Genomic DNA, 18,273 nt, shown 5'->3' on the forward strand with positions numbered 1-18,273 from the left:
TATAACGCCGCACTTGTTTCCCACACAAAGAAGGATGGGGGCACTGTCTGGCTGCAAGACAGACTGGAGCGCGGGTTACTTAGAAGGAGTAGGACAAGTTCAGCACCACGGACAGCGCAAGTTCAGCACCACGGACAGCGCATCGGAGATCAGGACAGGGGAAATCAGCACCAGCAGAGTATACCCTGGGCTTTATTGCACCCTGTAGATAAACTTATCAATTCTCAACGTTTCCAAGTGGAAACTTGGTTATTTTGTTTCTGTCGGGATATTTTTTTTTTCGCTTTAGTCGAAATCGCAGAAGGAATAACTGACTTTCATTTGCAAGAAAGCACAAGCTCGCTCGACGGTGTGATCCTTACATCATCGTGTGAGAGAGCGCGCGAGAGAGAGAGAGAAAGAAAGAGAGAGGGGGAGAGTCAGAGCGCTTGCACCAGGCTCCTCTCTGTCAGTCCTCAGTGGCAAAGCGGGGCTGACTGATCTCACTGGCGATTTCGCCTCTCTGCTCGGTGGTCCCTCTCCCGTCGCCTGCTCGTCACACAGGTCGTGAAGATGCACCGGCGGCATCCTGCCCAGAGACCAACGTTATTACCGCTGGTTCTGTGGATTTTCTGCCACGTCAACAGTGTGCACGGAGCTCTGCCAACAACTCGTAAGTTGTCAGTGGTTTTCAGTGTTTGCGTGTGTTTCAGGATGTTTGCTAGACTGTTATGTCCAAAGCAGACTCAAGCTTTCTGTTGCTGACTATGGCCGTCAGGTTGCCTTCGGGATAGAAAGAAAAAGAAAAAAAAGAAAGAAAACGTTGTTAGCCTCAGAGTTTGGATATCCACGTGTTTATTCTCCAGAATGTACGAACATTTTATTTCCTTTATTTTTTTCACCGACAGATTTTTTGAACGGTTTGGATTTATGCATCTTGTTGCGATGTTCTGGCTGGAAGCTGACTTCTTTGACGGAATGTCAGGATTTTAGTTGAGCTGTTGTTGTTTTTCGGAACTTTGATGCTGTTTTCTGTGAAGAAAACAGTTTATCTCTCAAGTAATTTCAGATTTTTTTCCCCCCTCATCTTTGAATGGGAGCTATCTTTTCCCAAAACATTAGGAAAGCATTTTTATCTAAAGTTTCTGTATGATTACTTTGTTTTTCAGTTGTACTATGAATTGTCTTGCAACAATTTGAATACCTTGCCTTCTTTGACAAATTAAAATAAAATAAAAATCTAATTAGAAATGCTTCTTTTTATTACATTTACACCAACTGCATGTGAATCTGCCTGTCTATGAATATTTTTTTTCTAATAACTTGTTGGGTAATAGATGAAAAACGGAATAAGAAGATTGCAGTTTCATCATAAAAACATTTAATTTCTGGTTAATTATATATGCATTACACAATGTTTCTGACTATCTATAGTAACCTATGACTTAAAAGTCCTTGACTGTTACCGAAAGTAATCAAAGCGACTTTCTGGTGATAGGATGGACCTTGCATGCTTGCTTCTGTCACCCATTATAGCATCTTTCATCTTTTGTTTCACTGAGATTAGCCGCGCTTCCTTCGATTAACGTTTTGCTAACAGAGACTCAGCCGAAAGGTTCAGAGAGTTGAATCCCCCGGCGATCGCTAGTGTTTCTCCGGTCCTGGATGAATGTTCGTGGGGTCGCGCATCATTAATCATTCTATCTGACAGGCGACAACAGGGAGACGCTGCTGCCAGCGATTTGCGTTGGTGCGTTTAAGCTGTGTATGTGAGCGGTGACAGAAGACGGAGTAGAAAGGAAAAAAAGTTAAAGAGGATACAAAACGTGTTATTTGAACTTCGCCTTTTTCCTCATTTCTCTCCCCCCAGAGATATCTTTAGAAGAATTGCTGACTCTGCAAGTGGGAAGCTTGACGGAAATTCTTAGTTCATGGGCAATTTCATTGTCTGCTTATTTTGCAATCTTCGTATCTATATTTGCATCTCTATCAGAACTTTAAAGTAAGCATACATATGACACAGGCACGTTAAACAAATTAAAAAAAAAATATTTCACTGCATATAAGTGAGAAAATATTGTTTCCTTCCTATGTTCTACCTAGAGTCTATTAAGGTTAGTGCATGCATGTTTAGTCAGTTGCATGTTTGCTTTTATGTCAATCCGTGTTGTCTTTGAGCACATAATTAACAAGAAATATTTCAGTTTTCTATATCCTGCCAAAACATTATCAAAGTATTCGTTAATCTGTTGTTAAAGGAGCTCAAAGAAGTTTTTTTTCCACTTACCATTAAGATAAAATTCCCAGTACCTTCCTTTTCTATTTATAAGTTATAACAGTAGATATACAACTGTAGATACAACATATAATAATCAAGTCTGCACATTTCTATCCTCAAATGGGAGGTAAAAGATCGACTTTATTGTAATTTACTTGATACTCAAACTAATACTTTAGTGGTTATTTGACCTTGAATGTAGCCAATTATCAGCTTTGCTGCTATGCCTTTCAATTTCTGGTTGTGTTTGTACCATGAGATTTCCTTTTAAGCATGTCCAACCATTAGATGTAAAAAGTACCTTTATGTTTGTCTCTCACACTGTTGGCCAAATGGGGTACAAAAAAGTCTGATGCATAATGAGATTAGTGTCTCTCATAGCTTCTATGTGTGTAGATGGATTCTTACAATTATTACATTCATTTTTTTGTCAAAAAGGAAGCATTTAGTTGCTTTTTTAAGGCGCAACACAATCTTGGTTTCCATGTCTTTACTCGTTTCTCATTAAACAACATAGTCTCACTGAAAAATGTTTGCATAGCCAGGTGGTCCATAAGGAAAGTGTGGCATCCTCACAGAAACAACCCCATGTTTAAGTCAGGAAATTAATTTACATTGGCTTGCAACCAAGTTACATTACTGCCGAGCTACTCCTAGCAAAAAAGAAGAAAAATGGATGACCATTTCTCTATTTAATGTGGGTAAATACAACAGTTAAAAGAAAGCATGTAAATGTATGTTATTTTTAAAGACATTTCTAGATGGATGTATGCATAATATTGTCTTAATTTTTGTTCAGGGAATATAGATTATCCATCCATCTTCTCCCGCTTATTCCGTCAGGGACACGGTGGGGACAGTGCCTATCTCCGGCTGTCTATGTGCGAGAGTTGGGGTATACACAGGAGATGTTCCAAGTCTGTAGCAGGGCAACACAGAGACACACAACCATCCACAAATGCACTCACACTTAAGAACAATTTAGAGAAGAAGCCATAACCTAACAATGATGATTTTGGAATGTTGGAGGAAGCCGAAGTACCTGAAGAGAACCCATGCATACACAGGGAGAACATGCAAACTCCATGCAGGAAGTCACAGGGCTGGAAATGGAAACCAGAACTTTCTTGGTGCAAGGAAAAAGTGCTACAAACTGCACCACCGTGCAGCCTGACTATGGATAATCTTTTAATTTAAAGTTTTCCCAATAATCTTTGCGTCTCCTAAAAATATATATATATATATATATATATATATATATATATATATATCATGTCAATTTTCTATTTTCCATCATAGTTAACGCGGTTGCTATGGATCCAGCAATTATTACGGCACAAGCATTAACATTCCCTGTTGTTTCCTTATGTTGAAAGAGTAACATATTGAAGAAAGCATCTCATTTTACAAGAATTTAAATAAATCCAAATTACAATATATATTTATATCAATACCAAAGCTAAGTTAAATTATTTCATTTTTATAGAGGTTTTATCAATCAGTTGTTACAGATGTTAATAGCTGTAGGTAGGAAGTATCCCCTAAGCAGACTGTCAATTTGTCTTGAATAGCCTCTGACTGAAGACATTCATACATACATTGTGGTATGATCATCTTATAAAGAGGATTCTTAAGATTTTTCATGTTTTTTTTTGTTTTGTTTTTTTCTTTTTTTTCATAAAATCCTCTCTAGAGCTTCAAGAAGTATCCCAAGAAAAGAGCCAGCCTTCTTTATAGACTTTAAGTATTTTTTCTGACCCTTCTTAAACAGATGATTATAGAAAATATCACAACAGGTATATAGAAAATGTGGTACATCCTATTAGAATAATTAAAATACCAAAGCTTCCTTGTGAAGAACAGTCTGCTCTGCCCCTTCTTGTACGCAGCTTCACAGATATGTTTGCTAGTTGGCTAGTTTCCATCCTGGTGAACACTGAGGTGTTTACTCCTCACCAAACCCACTTCTAAGTCAAGAGGTTCTGAAATTGTTAAAGAAAAAAATACTCTATAAATATAGATTTGTAGTGAGAATTATGGGTCATAGTTTCATAATCTTCATCCAGGAAGACAATCTGTAGTTATTGTTTATTTGCCAAAGACTTTGTAAGTAATCACAGGATATCACATACAGAAGCTCAACAAGCTAATACACAAACTTGTCTCTTCTGTGAACTTAACCAGAGCTGACCTTAATAGAAATATTTCTTTATAAAATGTAACAACAATAAGACGGACTGCCACATGAAATCCATTCTGCCTACAGTCATTAACATCTGCAACTCACTGAAGAAACCCTGTAAGAGTTTCAACACCATATAATTTCCCTTTGGGATTAATAGGGTGTTTTAGATTGAGTTAGACTAAATAAAGTAGGGGAATGTTTGGCCATTTTTTTGTTTTTGCTGGGAGAAACTCTATGATCACGTACTGTAGCCTTGTTGCAAGCTCATATAAATTGATCGTCCAAATAAAGGTGGGGTTGCATTTTTCTTAGGAGCCAAATTATATCAATGCCACATATCTTTTGAGGACCAGTGTTAGTAATAGTCTTTAAACCGAAACAAGGTAATCTCTTTTAGTCTATGTTGTAAAAATTGCAGATTTATTTTTTTATTTTTTTATGTTGTAAAAGTTCTAGATTTTGTTGCTGTTATTAATGTAAATAAAATTAAAAAAAATAATATAAAAAAAAACATAATTTCATCAGAGGACTTTGAGGCAAATGCTTAAGAATCTTAGGATAGCAGTACTTTATCTCAGTTTTTTATTATCTTCCATACATATGCTTTGTTCCTGTGAAATTGAATTTTTTTTTGAAGTTGCAACACATTTACTTAACACTTTGGAAAACCTTTTTCCCTACCATTGTCTAGTGCTTATACACATGTCTCTAGCATGCTCCCATTAGGGGGTGATAATGATAGGATTAAGGCAGGAGGAAGCAGACTGGTTTGGCTCAGATTAGAGAAGCTATATACTTGGATAGTTGCTATGTTTGGCTGTTTGTGTGTGAGCAACTTCCTTTGTATTGGTTGTGTCTGTGTCTCTGCATGCATGTTTTCACTAGGGTATAAGCTAAGTGAATGAGAGCTTCTTGTAAAAGGACTGGCTTTAATTACAGTGCCATGTTTTCTCTACCAGCCATCTAGGTAGTTGGGTTTGACTTTTAAAAAACTCCATCCCCCTTTTGCACTTCTTTCTTTTTAACAGTTTTGCAGGTGAAGACTTTTTTTACTCAGTGTTCTACTCTTTGTTGCCCCCCCAAAAATCCTTTCAGCTACAATAGAAAAACACACAAAAAAAACAAACAAAAGCAAGCTGTGTTCTGTTACAGTACCTTTTTTTTAAATTGCTTTACTCTTAACTACCTCAATAATTCATCTTTCGCACAACCTCTCTGCTGCTTCAGTTCATTGAGTCCCATGTGTTTCTCTTATAATTTTCTTCCTTCCTTAACAGCCCTAGCTTATTTTGTGTTCCAATATATTTCTAAGTCTGTGGATCCTTACTCACTGTTTTTTTAGTCACATGACCTTAATAATATCTCCTCGCCTCTACCTTTTCTATTGTATACTGTTTCGTCTGCTAAGTCCATCAGCTCACATGTTGCCCATTCGGATTATGTATTTGTGTATGTACTTCTTATATTTTAAGGATGTGATATACCTGCTTATCGTTCCAATTGTGAAAATTTTCTTTTTCTAAAATTTCAGAACCTCCTGTCGTTGACAAATAAGAAATACATTCCCCTACAGACTACATTTTTAAGCATTTAATAGCAATTTACCATTAATGAACTGGTAACTTATCTAGGTTGTTCCCTACCTCTTGACTTTTGACTGCTGCACATATTGATATTTTTGCCTCATTATTAGCAGGATTCAGTTATAGCTTCTGATGGTGGGCAGGGATTGTCTTTTTCTTACCCGTCAGGCTGCCATAAATGTTTAATGAGCATGTAGTCAGGTGATTGTATAGGGGAAAAAAAGTTCATGGCCATCAGCACTGCAGTATCAATCCTTAACAATGCTGCACATCAGAGAGTAGGGTGCTCTTAATGGTCATCACTGAATCGATTTGGTGCACACTGGTTGCAATATTTGCACCTTCATGTTTCACTGTGTGTCATCTGCTGCAGTGTTGCCCTACCTTCCCTTTGTCTTTGGTCTTTATTACATCCTCATGTTACTGCAGGGTTTTTTAAGCTTATCGTAGGTGTCTTAACATATGGTGTGCTAGGTTTCATCATGTATTGTAGAAAGGTCATCCCTGTATATGTATACACAATTATTTACTCACCTATGTATGTTTTTGTCTGTAATACAAGCATTATAAAATGTCTATCTCCCTTAAACACCATCTATGACTAAGGTATTAACACAGTCTTGTTCTGCTATACCTTTCAGATTTCTGTAGTGCCATAAAAAGTCCACTTCAAAAGCTTCCTTAAGGCACCACTGGTCTTTGAAACCCACACATTTGTAAATGTGTTTACCCTGATGTATTTTCTAGGAGGGTTGGGAGTTTTATTGTTATACTATTGTGGTTTTTTGGTTTCTGACCATTATAAACAAATCTACACGTAGTGATGTTCTGATGGCTTAATTTTTTGTTTTGTTTTTGGTATGTCAGGCTGTTTTTATTTCCTTGGAGTTACAGTCTGTGTTTCAGTGTTTGATATGACCCATTTAAATTGATATTTTTCAACATGAGCCTAGTCATATTTACCCTTTATGATGTAACGTAACTTTAAAATCCAATCTTTAAGGAAGTAAGATATTATAGTAGAATAAACATATTGTAAGTGCATCAGTGCTTCATCTTTTTGTAGATGACTTTCTTTTAATAAGGACTTGAAGACATGGTGAAATCTAGAAGTTTTGCTACATATGTTTTTGTGTATTTTTATCTTAAACTATGTAGAATATTGACATTTATCCATATTTCAATTAATCTATTGTACCTTCTCATACAAAATACCGTCCAGTGCTTACAGTACCTTTGGTGGTCATACAGCCAAAGGCAGGGGACATTCTTGTAGGTCGCAAATCCATTATGGTGAATTTTAAAATGTTTTAAAGGACTAAAATGACTTTTAGTACTTTAAACAAAAAAAAAAACAGTTAACAGTTAAATAACAGTCATGGGAAGAGCAAATAAGTAGTAAAACATTAGTATTGCAACTATAGGAGTTTCCCTTAAAAAAATGAAAATATCCTTCTTTGAAACAAGTGCTGCAAGGCTCTCAATCATTTCCCCCACAGAAGCAAGGACACATTGATACAAATGTACACTGACAAGTCATAGAGCGTTATTCCCTTTAACAATGTCAGTAGCATATCACTTACTCACACATACAGAAACCCAAATAGCTTACCTGCTTTGTCCTTCTCATGTATAAACACACCTGTTTGCATCACTGAATCCTCCTGTTGTGAGAGGTATTAATAAAAACTAAAAAAGCTTATATAGATGTCAATTTAAATGTACCTTTCAGTGATTGCCGTATGCTTGATTGCATTTGTTTACATGTGTATATAGTTTTTATAATTTATTTTTATAGAATTTATTCTCACTAGTCATTAGAATAAACGACTAGTGAGAATAAATAACTGAGTAAAATAAATAGAATTTAGAGAATAATGAATTAAAAAACACAACAGGGGAAGCTTTTCATCAGAAAAGTGGTGTGAATGTTGTTGACATCTCAAGGGCTCATTTACGCACACTCCTTGTTCTTATAATTAGTGCATCTATGAGAGTTCATCACAGCGAAATTCAAAGACTGAACCTGGCTGTCTTTATTAATCAGCAACTTCTTAAGAGATTGATTCATTATATAGACAAATCATAATAAATGTCACTGTGTCCACTGCCTGCAATTGTCATGTTGGTTTGTAGTTTTTGACCCAAATGCAGAATCACATGGATAAACAGTGAATTTTAACATTTTATGTACAGATCTTTTATCAATAGACAGTCTGTTAGTTGGAACACTCTGTCTATTGATAAAAGATCTGTACATAAAATGTCTTTTATATATGGATGATTTTAACATTTTATGTACAAAAGCAACAAGAATCTGGAAGACTGTTAGTTTTTTTTTTTAAGTTTGTTGAACTTAAAAAAAATCTTAGTGCAACTGTTATGCACATTGCAAAAAAGGGCCATCAGAATGGTTCATAAGGCAGGATTCCTTGATCATAGTAACATAATATTTATAGAGTCCTACCTCCTCAAACTCCCAGATCTGGTAGAATTTCAAACAGCTCTCTCTATTTATGTTCCAGTGAATTTAATTAGTTTGAAAAATAACCAGTCTTTTTTGTATGTATTTTGTTGATTCATTTATTGTTGTTTGTCAAAAAAATATGTCTGAAATAAATTCCTATTCATTCATTTATTCGTTCTTTTATTCATTCATTCATTCAACTTTCTGGTTGATCTGAGGTGAGAAAGCAGACTGATCAGGAAGGAGACAATCGGTGACTAATTTATTTGCTTACTTGAGAGATGAAGGGGAGGTAGCATGGATCTACAGTATAGGGTTTTGATTCAATGAGCCTTGCAAGGTCTCTCTCACATTTCCCTAGAATGTGAGTGAGATCACAGAGCATTGGTACTTGCAAGAGACGTGTTGGAGAGCAGGCAGGCAGGTGATGAAGACAGAGAACTGCTGAACACATGTAAGACCTTTGCCATGAAGATCAGAGACAAACTGTGTTTCACTGGTTATGATCAGGGTAATCATCCAGTGAAGAGAGATGATCCTTCACCTCCTTATATACATGCTAGTCATCTTGAGTGAGAAATGTTCTCGGCTTTGCAGCAACACCCAGCCACCAGTAAAGATCCTCTCTGTGACAGGAAGCTCACTCACACCAGAAAAACAGCAAAACACCAGGAACCCTAACAGTAATTTTATACAGTATAGAGAAAAAAAAGTTAAATTAGAAGAAAAGGTTTACTGAAGACTTTCTCAAAAAATACATAAATAAACTTAATAGAGCTGTGTCACCCAAGGATTTATTTTACTAAAGTTGTAGCCCAGTTACTGAGTACCCCATTGCAGTGGGGACCTTGAGTTCGTTTAAACACCTAAACTGAATCTAATCTATACTTTGTGTTTTGGCTTGAGTTTCATTACCTCTCAGCAAAAGTACAAAAGTACTGTTCAGTTTTTGTCTGTTCTCAAAATATGACTCTGAGTACTAGATAGAGATTAACTCAATGCAAAATATTACTGCTTCAGACTGGGTTACACTAGCAGTACTGTGGCAGTGGGAATCTCAGAGGCTCAGGTTTTGTTTTAGCAGTTTTAGAATCAATTGAAAAATTTATTACAAATCATATGAATGTAAAAAACTGATTCTCACAAAAAAAAACTTTAAAAGGTAATTTAAGACTCTCCAACGTTCGGATTGTTTACTAAAAATACATTCGGCATATTAGATTTGAAATGAAGGATATCTTCTTTTTCGGAATAGAATAGAACTTTATTGATCTCACAATAGAGATATTCACCTGTGACATCAGTTCATATAAAAAAACAGAAGGTGCATACAGGAGGAAAAGCTGCATGAAGTATTTACAGTGCATCCAGATATATACTCTACCTTTCAATCTTGTCCATATATAAATTTAAGTAGTTGCAAGCTGATGCTAACTGTAAAATAGAAACCAACTATATCTTTTTTATATCCACTACCTGTCTTGTTGATGCACTTTTATAACATACAAGTGCTATCAAAAGTGGTCTGTATCATCCTCTGCAGATAAACTGTTCATGAGCTCTTTTTTACTCCGTGTTCTTAATGCTTATTGCTGCTGCTCCTTTTTGGCTATTTTTAGGGTCAAACAAATATGATCTCATCAGTGTATAATTATGAGCAGCAATATTACTGAACTAGCTGCCTGACAGAACTATATATTAGTCACATCAATACAACCTTCAATGTGAGTTTTTTTTTTTTTTTTATTGATGCTAGGGTCTAATTTACAACAAAGGTCCTCAGAGAACTAAATGTAGAGTTGAACAGTGACCCGCTTCTCTATTAATGTTGCTCGTACTCGTCGTCTCGCGCTTTATCCGAAACCGGGTCGCGGGGGCAGCAGACTAAGCAGAGCAGACTTCCCTCTTTGCTGACACCTCCTCCAGCTCTGTTGGGGGAAGCCCTAGGCGCTCCCAGGCCAGCCGAGAGACGTAGTCTCTCCAGCATGTCCTGGGTCGTCCCCTGGGCCTCCTCCCGGTGGGACGTGCCTGGAACACCTCCCGAGGGAGGCATCCAGGGGGCATCCGAAGCAGATGTCCGAGCCACCTAAACTGACTCCTCTCGATGTGGAGGAGAACCGGCTCTACACTGAGCCTCTCCCGGATGACCGAGCTCCTCTCCCTATCTCTAAGGGAGAGCCCAGCCACCCTGCGGAGAAAGCTAATTTCAGCCGCTTGTATCCGGGATCTCGTTCTTTCGGTCATGATCCAGATTTCATGACCATAGGTGAGGGTAGGAACTTAGACCGACCGGTAAATTTTGCCTTTTCGCTCAGCTCTCTCTTCACCACGACAGACCTTTGCAGCCTCCGCATTACTGCAGCAGCCGCACCGATCCGTCTATCGATCTCCCGCTCCATTCTTCCCTCACTCGTGAACAGGACCCCAAGATACTTGAACTCCTCCACTTGAGGCAGGGACTCAAGTGGAGCCAAAAAGGAGGACAAGCCACCTTTTTCCGGTCAAGAATCATGGCCTCGGACTTGGAGGAGCTGATTCTCATCCCGGCCGCTTCACACTTGGCTGCGAACCACCCCAGCGCACGCTGTAGGTCTTGCCAGGAGGGAGCCAGCAAAACTACTTCATCCGCAAAAAGCAGGGACGAGATCCGCTGGTCCCCAAACCAGACCCCCTCTTCCTTGCCTGCGCCTATGCCTTTTTTTTTTTTATTAATATTGCATTCAACACTATTTTTATATGATGCAAATTAATAAAAGGGAGCATATAAAATAATAGGGCAACAGATCATCTTATACAAAAAGTATTGGCCACTTATTTATTCACTAATAAACAGCTAAATTTTTAACTTTTGTCCTATTTTGCTGATGTAAGTTAAACTTAGGTTATTTCTTAATACATTTCCCCTTTTGATAGTCTGAGCTACATTCAGATGAGTTTATTAATTTTCTTTACCTGGACAATGCATGTGAGAGTTGCAGGGTGCTGGAAGATATCCCAGTTGGAGCCTTTCCCAGCTTGTCACCATGCCAGGGAAATATATCCTGGACAACCACTAGGTACACGAAGAGTAACACAACCATACCACCCATGTGGTTAATTGAGTGTTGTTATTAACCTAACAAGAAAATAGGACTGCATTTGAAAACCCACAGAGGAATAGGAATGGCATCCAGACTGGGACCTTTACACCATTAGGTTCTATCTTCTAACCATGCCGCCCCATGTGTTTACAATCAATGCTGACATTTAGAGGATTGTTGGGCTTATCCTCAGGGAAAGTAGTGGAGCTTGAGGCATTTACGAGGGGCTCAGTGTTGTTCTTCTTTGCATAGAAAGCAGCCATGGGAAGGTGTTTGTTAATTTAATAAATATCAATGCTGACTTCTTCCTAAGTGGCTTATTTCAGACTTCTTCAATCAGAAACTTAAGACCCAAAACAAGGTGTAGAGTTTACTTCTCTTGGGTGTTTTGTGGATGACTACTGTAAGTTTCCCTCTTCAAAAGCTAAAGAAGAGGTTTTGATCTCTTGATCTCTTATAAGAGGTTTGGTTATATCTAATTTTGTGAATTTTCCCTTTAATAAAAGCTTATCCTGTCTATGTTTATATTTAGAATTTCTGTTTTGATTATGTTGTTCATTTAAATTACGTGCACATTTTTTCTATTCAAGGTCATTTTGTTAATCGATTCTAATCTGATTTTTACCAGGCCAAAAATCTTATTTCAATACATATTTTTATTTGTTTGAACTAGAAATGATAAAGGCATGTTCTGTCCTTCCTTATTATTTGTTCTAGCATTAGAAATTGAATATCTTAATTAAAGTAAGGAATTGAGGAAAAATAAATTATGCAAACACAAACCCAAGTTTACCTTGTCCTTTTAAATTGTGGTTTAAGGGTCGACATGTTTTTGTAGTCCTCGTTCTGAAGAGTGCGTGGGAAACCATGGGTTAATAATAAATACAGCACAGTTTTTAGGATTTGTAAATCCGCAGCTCTTTTTAAGGTTTAATGAGGCATTGTGAAATTTCCATTTACCAATAACTAATTTCTAATCTAAAAATGACTGGCTCAGTTATTTTTTGTTGTTTTTTTATTTGAAAAAAATATTCATTGCTTTTTAGTTGTCACTGAATTACAAGTTACACTGAGCACATTGTGTTTAACCCTTATCCAGCAACATCAACCCAGTAAGCAGCGTTTGCCTGATGGGCATTGACTCTAGGGATTACACTTTAAAATCCAAAGCATAACATCTGTTCACCATCATAACAGCACTACCGGAAATAAATACTCGCATAATGTAGACTGCAGACAGATAATTTCTAATGTCTCATCTTTGCTTACTATCCTGTGTGACTATAAACTGTATTTACTGAGTAGAGTTGAAATGTATGTTAGAAAGGGTAAATTTGCTGGCCTGTGCATGTGTGTCTGCATGGGTCTATGTTGGTCATACTGCATGTCAGATATCTCGTTACCAGCTGATGTGGAAGCGTGCTTTGAAAAAGGGCATTGTGCTCCAGCTAAGACAAATGTTGTTATTACTTTCAGCCTTTACATTCAATTTGTTTTTTAAGCCGCTTGAATACCCCATTTACAGGGCCAAGATTAAGTGAATTAATCTTTGGGCTACTACCACAGAATAAACACTTTCCTTTTTCTAGTTAGACTCAGAGGAAAAGCTGAGACACAGAATAGAAAGTTAGCCAGCTGGGGCACTTGAAAAACAAGGCTATACGGTGCTATAGTTCTGAAGAGTAGAAAGGCGAGAAAACAAGTGTAGGAATTTTTTTCTGGTTCAGTAGTTAAGTTTAAGACCTTCCCGTCCTTTCCCTGGTTCATGTTGAGTGTGGTAGACACCAAAAAGCACATTAACTATCTGTAGCACTATATGTAGGCCTGCTGACCAATTACAAGATTATAGAAATCTGTGATGCTTGTTAGTAGTCACGCTTTGATTTAACATGTACCTTTGCTCACATTATTTTCTGTCTTTCCTAAGACTACCATAATTTGTCTCTAGGCATGTTTTAGAATTTTATGTTTTAAAATCTTAATTTTAAAGGATGGTTCAAAGCAATGTCTGACTTTCATTTCTAAGCATTGTGGGTTCTTTCTTTTATTAAATGAGGGGTGCCAACAATTTTGTTCTCATGTTTATGTTAAGCACATACATACGACGGAGTATTAGAGCCAGGCTAGAGATTTTTTTGTTTTCTTTTTCGAGAATTAAGTCACAACATTATGAGAATAAAGTCTTAAAATTAAGAGAATAAAGTAATATTACGCAAATAAAGTCACAAAGAGAATAGTCATAAAACTACAAGAATAAAGTCGTAATATTAAATAAGAATAAAGTCCTAAAATTACGAGAATAAAGTAATATATTATGACAACTCTTACAAGAAGCACTGTCTTCCCTAAAATGGGGAATATCGAGCATCATGTGAGGTTATACTTTGGCATAGGTTTGACAAATAAGTAAATCTTTTAGAGCACCAGCATCAAATTGAGCAGTACGTCAAAGTGGACTCAGGTTGCTGTTTGGTGGTGCTGATCATCTGTCACATGCTGGTCGGAGCTCGAAGCTTTCTTTCTGAAACGGGTTGTGGTATGACAAATTTAATCTCGTAATGTTATGAATTAATTCTTGTAATATAACACTTTTATTCTCATAATATTATAACTATTCTCCTAATGTTACAACTTTGTTCTCAAAATTAGAAAAATTAAAAAATCTCTTGCCTGGCCCTAACACTCCGTCGTACATACATACCATACTTTTTGTAAATATTTATACATACATATTTCTGCAGAAGAGGAAAGAATATTTGGATTGGGGCAAATACACAGCATATTGAAGGTAATGTTAAGTGTTTAGCCCGGGGGAAGAATTGGTTTCTGTCCAAACAACTCCTTTACGGGCATTGCCGTCTGATACCACCAGCAATTTGAAAAAAGCAAAACTAAGCCGCATCAGACAGGTGTGTCTGCAGCAAGGGTTCTAGGTTTTTGTGTAGTCGTGCAGTGTTGTAAACTGTCCTTATAATCTCAGAAAATGTTTGAATGGCTGACATACTCAACATTTCATCCTGTCTTTTTAATGCAGCAATGACAAAGTTTCACATTCATACAGTATGCCTGGGAAGAATATAACAGAATCACCAGCTGAAATCGTTCATATTTGAACTACTTTTTAAAAACATGTCCAAGTTGAAATTTAGTTTAAAATAATAATTAATCTTGTGTTTTTAACAATAAGTATTTTTCTCAGCTTAAAGTTTTGTTTTCCTCAGCAAAAAGCTTAATACATTTCATATTTTTGTATGTGCCTTTATAAAAGGCTGTTTTTATGTGTTTTTTTTTTTTCAATTGTGTGTGTTTTGTTGTAGATTTGTAAGATCTTAAAGGTAACTCTGTGTGTTTAAGATAGAGGAAAAGAAAGGAGTTGAGGGTAGATGTGAGTGTGGTCCATTAGCTCTGGTTCAAGTTGCTGTTACACTCTGAGCTGACATTTGTCTGACAGGGGTCACTGCTTCCTTTTATACCTTCTTTTATCTACCATCTTCTCTATTTTCCCTCACTGCAGCATTCTCAGTTTTTTTTTTTTTTCATATCCACTGCTTTTTGCTTTATCTGTCATTGATGATGAGCTTGTCTAACCTATGTGTTTTGTTTGTTTGGTCAGATTACTTTGCCTTTCTCTACATATTCTACCTTCAGTAAACATAACATTGCTTGTCTATAGGTACAGCATTATAGATTGTAGAGAAGTAAGGAAATATAAATGATAAAAAAACTGCTTTATGTCTATTTGAAACATTTAAATTAGACCCAAATTTTGATTAGCTTTTCCTCAAAAAATTTTTCAAAAGCCATGTTTCAAAATCCATAATCCTTAGAGGTATGTTAAAATGCACCAATCTTAAGAAATGAAGACAGCATCTAAGAAAAAATAAAAAGACTGAAAACCTCAACAAATCTGGTGCATCAGCAAGCTAAATATAAGAATGGTTTATTTTGTTCCCATCTCCTTGTTTTCTGAATATAAAGAAATTGAATCTCATCGAAGAAATCTGATCATTTTTATTTTTCCATCGTATAATTTTTTTTTTTGTGCTATTATGCGCTAGTTGATGAACTCTTCAGAACCGGTTTTGTTAATCCTGACCTTTGTTGAGAGATTTGAAATTCACCTAATTAATGACACCCACTGTGTGAGTTTAATAACAATCAGCTCAATTCAGAGCCACTGACAAAGTCATTTCAGTAATATAAATGTCATCAGCAGTTTATTCAGTTAGGTAATTCCTTCAAACTCTCAGTTGATTAATTGGAAATTTCATTAAACAGAATTGTAATGAATGCCTGCTATTGAATTACATAATTGTTGGTCCGTTGGACATGTTTGGTATTAGAATTAAATTCAGTGTTCAGTGTATGGTCATCTTTCCTTCTAATATTAGTTCTAAAAGAGTACCGATGGTCAACATGCAGCAGATTAGAAAAGGCTGATTGGTGTTTAATCTCTGACTGGGATAAGCAGAGGTGTTGATTTATTGAATAGACACCTAAGACAGTATGAAAAAAGAACAAAAAACAAAACAAAACAATAAACAGATAAATTTACATGACACCAAATGTGTTTCATAGATTATTTCACTCTACCTGTACATAATTAAACCCATGTTTTTCAGGAGAAAATGTGATTTACAGATTGTTTAAGAATATTGGTCTACATCTAGATCTAATGTATTACTGAGGGGAAATCTGTATACATGTCTTGTTGCAATGTGCACACACACACAAACACACCCAAACTTGTCTCACTATATTTGTGAGGCCTTTCCATTGACTGCTATTAATTTATACATCTTAAACGTGACCCTTACCCTAACCTTAACCATACATGTCCCTAACCCTAGCCCCAACCTAAACTCTATTCACACCTTAGTCCTAAATGTGACCCCTAACCTATAAACAACAATTTCCCTTATGGGATCCAGGTATTGGGCCCCATAAGGAGCAGCCGGTCATAAAGACATGCCATTTTGCCTGAAAATGGGCCCTACAATGTATTAATAACAAGAGCAAGCACACACACCTACACCCAGGTGTGTGGATGACTGTTAGTGTAAACATACATTAAGAAATTCATGTTTCATTAAAATCTGTCTGCTGAAGGGTGGTTGAAAAGCAATGTATAACTTTAATTTTTATTTGATTTTTTTTAATCATATTTGTTAAATTGAAGGTTTTTCTGTAACCGCTGATCTGATCTTAGAGAGAAAGACTAGAGGCATAATGTAAATTCCCTTAAGGTTTTGTTAGGGTAAATGTCAGGGTTGGGTTAATTAAAATGAGAATAAGTCAATGTAAAGTTCTGATATGGATGGAAAAAAAACTGGTGTGTTGTTGTATTTGATACATTGTGGAGCCATTTTTCTGGAAAAATAGCACTTTGTGGGGACAGACAGGCCAAATGCTGTTTTAAGGTCAGTGGTCACATTAAGGTCTAAGGTGAAAATTGAGTTTAGGCGTTGGTTAGAGTAAGGCATTAACCTGTAATGGTTAGGTCTTGGGTAAGTGTCACGGTTAGGTCATAGAAATTAATAGAAGTCAATGGAAAGGCCCTGTGTGTTTGGGTGCTTGTGTTTTAGAATAAAAGTGAGGGCCAATTTTAGTTTTTAATCTTTAATTTGAGGATTTTTTTTACAAAGTCAGTACATTTTGGCCGGTCGTTACAAACTATTTTGCTAACGGTTATGTTTAGGGCTAATGTGTGAATTGGGCTAGGTTTAAGGTGAGGTATACGCTGGTAATCGCTAGATTTAAGATTATTGTCAGGGTAAAGGCAGGTTTGAAAAATACTTAAATTCAATGGAATTCAATGGGAATAGTCATCACTTACTTTAGTCAAATAAGGACGTTTATTTTGTTGTTTTTTCCTGCAACATTCTTCTTTTTGTTTGCAGAAACAGAGAGCACAACATGCATACACTTTGAAACACTGTATGTATGTAAATTCTCTATAAAATGTAAATTATCTATAATCAAAAATCTATGTTTTCTCAATCCCTTTGTATTTGTTGTTCAACATGTCTACTGTATTGGGTATTCTTGAGCTTCCATCTCTCTGATATGAATTTTAATATTTTTATAACAGAACACAAAAATGATGGCTCAGTTTTTTTTGGCTTAGAAATCAAGGTTAAGGGTATGGTCACTGTACTTAAATTAAGACCAATAAAAAAATGGATGTTGACTCAAGTATGAGGTAAACAAGAAACACTTTTTTCTCTTTTTAATCAATTATGTTTTATTGGTCTGCGATGGACTGGCGGCCTGTCCAGGGTGTACCCTGCCTCTCGCCCATTGACTGCTGGAGATAGGCACCAGCACCCCTCACGACCCCACTCGGGACAAGCGTGTAAGAAAATGGATGGATGGATGGATGTTTTATTGGTTTCTAAAACTTTAAAAAGGTGTAAAATGAATGATGATTTATGTTTTTATGAATTTAATTGTATGAGCAGGCATAGGCAGGCAGACAGATTGATATCTTAAAATTCAGACCGTAGCATAACAGTTCGACTTTATATAGACCGCAACTGATTGAAATAGGGAAAGAAAGTAATTAAAGCAGGACATCTGTGCTACAAACTCATTAAATTGGTTGTGTGAGCTACATACTGTACTTTATTGCTGCTGAAACACTAGTGATGAGAACAGCAGTTATATAATCAAATAGAATACTTTATTAATCCCAATGGAAA

General features: G+C 36.4%; 1 protein-coding gene across 1 annotated transcript in view; it reads left to right on the top strand.

Annotated features, from left to right (window-relative positions):
• Nucleotides 1-260: 260 nt before the first annotated feature.
• The window catches only part of LOC107094008 (contactin-associated protein-like 2), a gene marked incomplete at its 3' end in the record, with an annotated part of 204,901 nt that continues 186,888 nt past the window's right edge, over nt 261-18,273 (top strand). The window contains exon 1 of the mRNA XM_015389403.1: nt 261-652. Within this exon, the coding sequence (XP_015244889.1) occupies nt 553-652 (100 nt within the window). The remainder of the gene's footprint in view (nt 653-18,273) is intronic.

Source organism: Cyprinodon variegatus, unplaced genomic scaffold (assembly GCF_000732505.1).
Source record: "Cyprinodon variegatus isolate N-32 unplaced genomic scaffold, C_variegatus-1.0 Scaffold20, whole genome shotgun sequence".
NCBI classification, from domain to species: Eukaryota; Metazoa; Chordata; class Actinopteri; order Cyprinodontiformes; family Cyprinodontidae; genus Cyprinodon; species Cyprinodon variegatus.